General features: G+C 37.6%; 1 protein-coding gene across 1 annotated transcript in view; it reads right to left on the reverse strand.

Annotated features, from left to right (window-relative positions):
* Nucleotides 1–461: 461 nt before the first annotated feature.
* LOC103209672 (kelch-like protein 4) overlaps nucleotides 462–10,322 on the reverse strand; it is a 145,028-nt gene continuing 135,167 nt past the window's right edge. The window contains exons 10-11 of the mRNA XM_042782920.1: nucleotides 2,877–3,039; nucleotides 462–678 (exon numbers count right to left, since the gene is read on the reverse strand). Of these exons, the coding sequence (XP_042638854.1) occupies nucleotides 462–678; nucleotides 2,877–3,039 (380 nt within the window). The remainder of the gene's footprint in view (nucleotides 679–2,876; nucleotides 3,040–10,322) is intronic.

The following is a 10,322-nucleotide window of genomic DNA, read 5'->3' on the forward strand; positions in this document are numbered from 1 at the left end:
TTTCAATTTGGTGAATTGTTGTTGTTGTTGTTATGTGCCATCGAGTCAGACCTGACTCATAGCAACCCCTCCTTGGGTTTCCGAATTGGTATCACTACAGAAGTAGACTGCCCAACTTTCCTTCCGAGGAGTGGCTGATGGGTTTGAACCTCCAGCCTTCTGGTTAGCAGTCAAGTGTTTGGTGTAGCATAACATTTGCTTATTCTTGTATCCCGTTTCATTTTATGAATTTATAGTATGGCTATAAAGCAATAAGATATATATTTTTTTTATGTATTTCTTGTGCTTCATCTATAAAGATTTCTCCAAAATATATTGAGCCAAGGAGTAAATGTGCAATTTTAAAAAGTATTAATCCTTCAAAAGGATTAACCCTTATCTGGATGACTACTTTCTGGTAGTTTAAAAATCTTTCTCATTTCTGAAAATAAATAAATGCGTGCATTAAATGAATAGACATGTTACCGTTCCACACAGTCTGAAAGCCTGGAGCAATGATTGGAAGCAGGGGCATCATGACCCCCTACAACGTATAAGAATCCATTGTATGTTGCAACTCCCACACCTCCACGTCTTTTGGACATTGGAGCACACAGACTCCATTTATTAGTGTGAGGGTCAAAGCATTCCATTGATTTGAGGCAGGAACTTCCATCACGTCCACCAATAGCATATAACCTAGAAGAAAGACATATGTATGTATATATGTAAATATACATATATATACACACGTAGATAGTGAAACATTTCCAATTGATATGTAGGATGGAAGTGAGAGAACTATGCACAAAGCATTCCAATTTTTAATTATATGGTCTATATGTATATATGTAGCAGTAGGAGTGAGTTTGTTAATGGTTAACACAGGGAATCTGTTAAGATCTCCCCTACTCCAAACTCCCCTCTGCCATCATTTTTGTCAAAGTAACTTCTATCCCATTGAAAATGAAGTACACGGAAGGAGAGAGATATCAAAAGGGTCAGGAAGAAAGTTCTGAACACCAGCTTTACCTTTCTTACAATTTTAGCTAGGACAACTTGCCCAGCATTAGTGTGCTTCCCCTCCACCCTCCCTTCAAACTTTTATTGTGATTTGGGTGAAAGTTTACAGAGCAAATTCACTTTCCATACAGTAGTTTATACACATTTTATTTCATGACATAGACTGCAATTCTGCACAATTCAACAGCTCCCTTCCCACCTCCTCCCTGCAGTTACCTCTTCCTTATGTCCTTCATTCTTATGCAATCCTGACCCCTGTGCTATCTCCCTGTGTAAATACTGCCCTTCTGTTTTCTCATGATTGATTGTTCTAAGGAGTGTATCTACCTGATGTAAATGTTCACCCTATATGCCTGTCTATTGTTTGATTGGAAACCACAGGATTGAGCTCAATTCCAGACCTGAAGGAACTATGGGCCATAGTCTGGGGGATCTTACCCAGATCTATCAGACTAGTAACCTAGTCTTTTTTGTGACTTTGAGTTTTGTTCCACATTGTTCTCCCTCTCTATGCAGGATCTCCATCCCTGTTATTTTTATGAACAACATGATTTATCAAAAGAGTGTTTATCACTAAGAAGCCATTAACTTGATTTAAAAATAAGGAAATAGGAGAACTTAGAAACAAGATTTTTCCTAAGAACAAATATTAGCTATGACACTTCTCCTACAAACTTCAAGATGCCAAAATGTTTGATAACCAGAACTTTACATTTAACTTAAATTTAATCTTGCATTAATAAATATTAAACTATATGTCTATAACTGGCCTTCATGCATAGTTTGAATAACAGAACTCAGCAAAACAAATTTAAATGAGTCAAATGTCGTTATTTCAATGTGTTCAGTAATATAGAAGGTACTGAACTATATGACACCCTCAGGTCAGGACAGTGACAATCAGATGTAGGAGCATTTTAAGCTTTAAGAAATTTTAAGACTGGGTCTCCTCTTATCATTTTCTATTCCTTAGCACAGTGCCAAAAACAATCTGTGCTGACATTTGTACTGAGCCCATTTCATCAGTACAGACACACAAAGATATCTCCTGCCACTGACCCATGAGGGTGTCTGAAATTCTCATCATTCAAGTCCTTCTGTATTCTGGCCATTGTCTCCATAGATCCCCTGTTGGAATGCACACAATTTTCTGGAAGAAGTAACAATTCAAGCTCTGGCATCCTCTAACATCATCAAAGTTTAGCATATTAGCTTGCTTTCATAGGCAAGCATCTAGGAAAAGGTCAAGATTCAGAAAGGGCAGGCCTAGTTAGAATTTTGTAATTGAACACCCAGGAGAAGGTGTGCTCAAGAATAGAATGACTAGCATTATTACAAAACAAACAAACAAACAAAAAAAAAACACTACCATCCAGTCGACTCCAACTCATAGCAACCCCTCCTTGGGTTTCCAAGGTGGTATCTAAAAGACAGACTAAAGTTTTGATAAGTTAAGAATAAAATATTGTAAAAATTTAGTACATTTTTGAGGGTAATATTGGAATTGGTTGGCCTAGAAAAGTGTTTGCATACTTTAATGTACATACAAATCACTCCATGATTTATTAAAATGAAGGTTTTGATTCAAGGTGGCATGTTACTGTCTTTCTACATAGTTCTCAGGTGATACCAATGCTGCTGACCCCAGGACCACACTTTGAGTAGAAAGAGCATACAAAATGTTTAATCAAATGTTTATTTTAGACAAGTATATTCCACCATTATTGAGAAGAGGGTTTCATGAAAGGTACTTCATTAGTGATAACTACAATGTCCTGGCCATCAGAATGCTTTATTGTTTGATGGATCACATCACTGAAATATTGCACCACGTACTCTGGGAGCAAAAAACATGCATTTTAGGGTTTACTCACTTGTTACTTAAAGCAGCAACACCAACTGTACTTCTAGGGGTTGACATACTAGCCACGTAATTCCACTGATGTCCCTCAGGATCCCATCTTTCTACAGTATTTAGATAACTCCATCCATCATGACCACCAACAGCATACATTGGTCCTTCAAGTGTTGCTACACCTAAAAGATGAAAACAGCATAAGGTTTCAACTGATTAAGTCACACAGAATGGATATTGTTCCATTTCGAAAGCTATCAATGCTTGAAATTTATTTTATTGATAAATGGCTTTGCATACACATGGATAATTTTTGATCCTGATATGAAGCTTAAATGGTCTTCTAATAGAGAACTTTCAGGCATGAATACAGCATCATGATAGGGTATCATTGTTGTAACCCTGAAACCAAAGGTGATAATGAAATGCACTTTTTCTAGAGGTGTAATAGAAAAGGGAAGCAGATTTTTTTTTTCTAGGATGATTTTGATGCCAGTTTTTTTTTTTAAATAAGAGGTAAATTAGTTATGCTACTTAATCTTAGATAAATCTTAAAGTTATATGCTAACTATGGTAAGTCATTCTTATCAATATATATTAAAATATAGGGATAAATAAAAAGATTCCTTGGAGGTATCTAATCAGAGCTTTTTTTGAGGTTTAGTTAGAAGTTTGCTCTGTTAGATACTATGAATAGCTCCCTTCTAACTGCTTTTCATCTGTTCCAGGAATTCACATAATTGGTTTTTCACTACATGTTCTTCACCATCTCAATCAACATCTCAGAGGTATACCCTCATTACCCCTATTCTTATTGTTATTGTTATGAGCCGTTGAGTCGGACCCGACTCATAGCGACCCCTCCTTGGGTTTCCGAGGCAGTATCACTACGGAAGTAGATTGCCCCCATCTTCTTTCCCGAGGAGTGGCTGGTGGGTTTGAACCGCCCACCTTCTGGTTAGCAGTCAAGTGCCTTAGGCACTACGCTACCAGAGCTCCCCATCTCCCCTATTATTCAGTATCAATTAGATTAAAAACAAAACAAAAAAAGTGCTTTAATTTCCTTGTAATATATGCTTTCTAAGCTATGTCCAGGAATTACACTGACATAACTGAGATGAATAATTATAAAGTGCATCCTTTGAAATAGACAATTTACCCAGCAATTTAGGGGCAAACAATTCCAGTCCTGGCTCTGTGTCTTATTGGCTGTGTAAAAGTCAGTTCTTAAATAAGTCAATTTTTCTGTTTTTAACAAACTCTATGAAATTGAAAACTTATGGGGCTAGCATAAAGAAGAATGTACCTGCAAATGTTAAGGAGGAACAATGTTCTCCACTTCTAGAGAAGTCCCTAGTTCATCTTTCTGAAAGTTCTTGGGAAGCTCTGGCTTAATCATAACTTGTAGCTGCTCATGACAATAACAGTTTTCTTAAATATCTCTGCTTTAGACCTACATCAAAAAGCTTTTGCTAAAATGTAGACTTGCCTCTTGTGAGATGGAATGAGATTCATCTAACTGGACCACAATGCCTTTCTATCATCAACTACTCCTTTCTCTAAGTTGAGTTTAATTAATTAATTAATTAATTAAATTATTTTCGTTTTGGAGAAAGTTAATAGAGCAAATTGGCCTTCTGTTAAACATTTCAAACACATATTTTTTTTATGTGTGTGATATTGATTGCAATCCCTACAATGGAACAGCACTCTTCCTGTTTCCACTCTGTGGTTATCACTGCCCTTTTTCCTTCTTTCCTATCTATTCCTGCCTTCTGAGATTTATCTCTGGGTAAATGCTGCCCTTTTGATCTCTTATGGTTGATTGTTCTAAGGAACATGTACCTCCCTGGCATTATTGTTCACCTCATAGGGTTGAATTCACTTCCAGACTTGAAAGGTGACTGAGGGCCATTGTCTGGGGGGTTACCAGTCTCTCTCAGACCAGTAAGCCTGATCTCTTCATAATTTTGAGTTTTGTTCCACATTTTTCTCCCACTCTATATGGTGAAAAGAGAACAGTAGTTGTACCATAGATGGATGCTCATAAGCCTTTAAGACCCCAGGCGCAACTCGCCAAATTAGGATGTACAACATAGCCTTTGTGGACTAAGTTATGTCAATTGATCTTGATTGCCTCTGAAACTATAGTCCTGAGCCCCAAGACCCAGAGGCTCATTCCTTGAAGGTGTTTGATTACAACTAAAAGTTTTCAAAACTTTGCTCCCTGTCAGCTCTATTATATACATAATTATTTTCACAGCACATACAAATATATATGTAGAAATATCAACTGCCTAACCTATATATAAGGAGCTCTGGTAGTGTAATGCCTAAGACACTTGACTGCTAACCAGAAGGCTGGTGGTTCAAACCCACCAGCCACTTCTCAGAAGGAAAGTTGGGCATTCTACTTCCGTAGTGATACTGCCTCGGAAACCCAAGGAGGAGTCTCTATGACTCGGGGCTGACTCGACGGCACATAACAACAACAACAACCACCACTTATATATACCAGCCAGTCCTCGGAAAGAAGATTGTGCAATCTACTTCCATGGAGATACCACCTTGGAAACTCAAGGAGGGGTTGCTATGAGTTGGAATCGAATCGACCACAGTGAGTTTTTTTTTAGTGAGTCAACCTATACATCGTGGTGGGTATAGTCCCATTTGCCTACCCATACCTGATTATCTTGCTTGTATACCTGTATATCCAGTTGCAGATTAATGTTTGTTGTTACTGATAATGCAGGATTGTGTATATAATAGTAATTACATTTGTTGTCCATAACTCTTGTGTATCTCTCCCTGCCTTCCTTTTCCTTTGAGATACTGTTCTGGTCACCCAATTTTTGTATATTGCCTTTCCCTTCACCCACATTAATACATGTCTCTTACTTAGTAATTTCCCCAAGCCTCCCCTCCTATCCCTGGTAACCATAAAAGAAAGTTTCTTTCAATGTGTAAACCTTGTCTTGACTTTTTATAATAGTGGACTCATATAATATTTGTCCTTTTGTGATTGACTTATTTTACTCAGCATAATATCTTCCAAATTCATTAATATTATGAGGTGGTTTGAGATTGTTGCCTAGTATTCAATTGTGTGTATGTTTATCAATTCATCTACTGATGGGCACTTAGGCGGTTTCCATCTCTTTGCTATTGTGAATAGTGCTGTGATGAACACAGATGTGCATATATCTGTTCATGTCATGGCTCTTAGTTTTTTTAGAATATATACCTAGTAGTGGCATTGCTGGATCAAATGGTATTTCTATTTTCAACATTTTAAGCATGAGCCATACCATTTTCCACAATGGTCATACAATTTTAAAGTCCCACTAGCAATCTATATGAGTTGCAGTCTCTATAACCTCACCAGCATTTGTTGTTTTCTGTCTTGTTGAACTTTGCTATTATTGCTGTGGTGAAATGATATCTCATTATTTTATTTGCTTCTCTCTAATGGATAATGTAGGAGCTCTGGTAGCATAGTGCCTAAGGCATGTGACTGCTAACCAGAAGGTTGGTGGCTCAAGCCAACCACCCATTCCTCGGAAGAAGGGTTGGGCAATCTATCTCTGTAGTGATACCACCTCAGAAATCCAAGGAAGGGTTGCTATGAGTTGGGTCCAACTCGATGGCACATAACAACAGCAAAAACAATGAATAATTTTTGTGAGAATTTTTTGATGTGCCTGTTGATTGGCTTGATATTTTCTTTGGTGAAGTTTCTGTTCATGTCTGCTCTCCATTTTTAATTGGATTCTTTGTTTTTTGTTGTTGAGTTATTTAAGTTTTCTATAAATTTTAGAGATAAGTCTTTTCTCAGATATTTTTTTCCCCAATCTGTAGGTTTTCTTTGTACTCTATTCAAGAAGACTTTTGATGCATATAAGAATTTAATTTTTAGGCGGTCCCACTTGTATCTTTTATCTTCCATTTTTTGTGCATTTTTGGTTATGTGTGATAATCTATGCCATAATTTGTTGTTGCTGTTGTTATGTGCCATCAGGTCGGACCTGACTCATAGCGACCCCTCCTTGGGTTTCCGAGGCAATATCACTACAGAAGTGGATTGCCCAATCTTCCTTCCGAGGAGTGGCTGGTGGGTTTGAACCACCAGCCTTCTGGTTAGCAGTCAAGTGCCTTAAGCATTACACTACCAGAGCTGCTATGCCATAATTTAGGGCTCCAAAATTTGTCCCTATTTTTACTTTGATGATTTTTATAGTGTTAGGTTTTACATTTAAGTTTTTGATCCATCTTGAGTTTGTTTTTGTATATGATGTGAGGTATGGATATTATTTCATTTATCTGAAAATGGATATCTAGTTTTGCCAGTACTGTCTGTTAAAGAGACTATCATTTCCTGATTTAATGCGTTTCAGCCCTTTTTAAAAGGTCAGCTGTTCATAGGTGGATGGATCTACTTCTGGGTTCTCAATTCTGTTCCACTGGTCTATGTGTCTCCTATTGTACCAGTACCAGGCTGTTTTGACTACCTTGACTGTGGAGTAAGTTCTTCCTTTTCAATAGTGCTTTGCTTATTTGAGGTCTCTTTCCTTTCCATATAAAATTAAAACTCAAAGCTCACTGTCATCAGATCATTTCTGACTCATAGTGACCCTCATTGCGTTTCCAAGGTTGTAAATCTTTATGGAAGCAGACTGCCTCATCTTTCTTTCACAGAGTAGTTAGTAGGTTCAAACTGCTGACATTTTGGTTAGCAGCAGCCAAATGCCTTAACCACTACCTCACCAGAGTGCCTTTCTCCATATAAAATTAATGATTTTTTTTTTCCATCTCCATAAAGAATGTTGATGGAATCTGGAACAGGATTGCTTTATGTCTATAGATTGCTTTGGATAGTACTGACATTTTCACAATATTCAGTCTTATTTATGAGCATGGTATGTTCTTCTATTTATGTAAGTCTTCTTTAGTATCTTATAGCATTGTTTGTAGTTTTCTTTGTATAGGTCTTTTGTATCTCTTGTTATATTCAATCCTAAATATTTTATATTTTTTATAACCATTGTAAATTGTATTGTTTCTCTTATTTGTCTTATTTGCTTTCCAGAGGTTTTTTTTTTTTTTTTTTTTTTATGCAGAGGAATTTGGCTGGCTTTTGTATGTTGGTCTTGGACCTTGCCTCTTTGTGGAATCTTTCAATTAGTTTCAGTCATTTTCTTGCTGAGTCTTTGTGATTTCTATGTATAGGATCATAAAACCCACTGTAGTCAAGTCAATTCTGACTCATTCCGACCCTATAGGACAGTGCTGAACTACCCTATAGAATTTCCAAGGCAGTATATCTTCATGGAAGCAGATTGCTTCATCTTTCTTTCATGGAGCAGTGGCTGAGTTCAAACAACCGACATTTTGGTTAGCAGCCTAGTGCTTTACCCACAGCACCACCAGAGCTCCTTGTATAGGAGTACATGATCTGCAAATAGGGATAGTTTCATTTCTTCCTTACCAATGTGGATGCATTTTATTTCCCTTTCTTGCCTTATTGCCCTGCCTAAGTATTCCAATATGATGTTGAATAGTAGTGGTGAAAGAGGGCATCATAGTTTGCTTTCCATTTGCAAGAGAGATGCTTTCTATTCCTCTCCCTTGTGAATAATATTGGCCATTGGTTTTGCATATGAGCCTTTAATTATGTTAAGGAATTTTGCTTCTATTCCTATTTTTCTCAGGGTTTTTATCAAGAATGGGTATTGGATTTTATCAAATTATTTTCTATATTGATTAATACGACCATGTGGTTCTTTTATTTTACTTTATTTATGTAATGGATTAAATTGATTGTTTTTCTAATGTTGAACCATCCTGGTATACCAGATATGAATCCTATTTGGTTGTGGAGTATTATTATTATTTTTTAAAAATTATTTTAAGAGCTTATTTTACATTCAACGTTATGTGCACATTTAGTTTCACTCCCCATTTACCATGCCCAAACCTAACCCAGTCTCCTCCCCTCCCTGCCAAGTAACCCTCCCCCTGTGCCCCTCATATTTATGCACTTCTATTTGTCCTGCATTTCCTCAATTTGAAAGTTGGTCTTCTGGTGCCCCATGGTTTATTGCTGTAAGTGATGTATTACCATAGAGTATGTGGATGTGTCATCCTGGGTTGAGTCATCTGCATGTACGTCTTGTTAACTATTGGCTGAGCATCAGCCCCTGGGAGTGAGTTTTATTCCAGGCACAGAATGTATTCCAGGTCCATAGTATTGGGGGTCTCATCAGACTCCATCTGACCAGTAATTCTGGTCATCACTGTGTTTTTGGATTTTGTTCCACGTTTTACCTCTCACTCTATCCTGGATCTCTAGATTTTATCCTTTCCTGAGTGGTTGGCATTTGGAGCCAGGCACCATGTAGTTCTGATCTCAAGGGCCATTGTGTCCTTGAGCTGGTTTTTCCAAATGCCCCTGTTTTCTTGAACTCTTCTTCGCTTCCAACACTAGGAGACCATTAGCTGCATCTTAGATGGCCGCTTGTAAGCGTTTAAGACCTCAGTTGCTACACACCAATGTAGGATGTGGAGCAAGGCTTTTATGTATTTTGTTGTGCCAATTGAGTCTGGTGTCACTCAATACTACAGTTCTGAGACAGTAGATCTATTGGATCTCTCTCCCATAGTGTCTAGATGTCTGTGACAGATTACTCTGTGTCTGTCTTCTGTTGTTTCTGTAAGGATTGCAGGTATTTTGTATCACTGGTGTCTGTGCAAGATTAGACTCCACTGAATCTATCATTGGTCTAGAGTATACTTCCATTCACTGACCCCCATCTGATCCTCTTGGGTGTTTAGGTGTTTATCTGTAGCTTGGTGTTTGGTGTTAATGGCAATGCAGTATTATGGACACATTGGTTGGTATTAGCATCTTTCGTCTATCACTTATGTGCACAATTAGGTGTCCTCCCATTTCCTAATGTTATCATGTTGGTCACAGACCCTTTCTGTATATCCCTCCCCTTACCCATGTCAATGTGTGGACCCCAATTAGCCCCAAATTAATCCCTCCTCTTCTTTCCCCATCCCGGTGACCTACAAAGTGAGTTCCCTTTCCCAAGCAAACCCTTCTTTTTCTTTTTACTGTAATGGGTTCATAATGTACTTGTCTTTCTTTGATTGACTTATTTCACTCGGCATAATGTCCTCCAGGTCCATCCACATTGTGAGATGATTCGTGTATTCATCACTGTTCTTTAATGTAGCATAGTACTCCATTGTGTGCATGTACCATAATTTGGTAATCCAATCATTTGTTAATGAGCATTTAGGTTGTTTCCATCTCTTTGCTATAGTGAATTGTGCCGCAATGAACATAAGTGTACATATTTCTGTTCATGCACTATCTCTCAACTCTTTAGGATATAGTCCTAGTAATGGAATTTCTGGGTCAAATGGTACTTCTATTTTCAGTTTTTTAAGGAAACACCAT

This window comes from Orycteropus afer, unplaced genomic scaffold, assembly GCF_000298275.1.
Source record: "Orycteropus afer afer isolate SDZICR_OR568_19922 unplaced genomic scaffold, OryAfe1.0 scaffold00511, whole genome shotgun sequence".
In the NCBI taxonomy this organism is placed as follows: Eukaryota; Metazoa; Chordata; class Mammalia; order Tubulidentata; family Orycteropodidae; genus Orycteropus; species Orycteropus afer.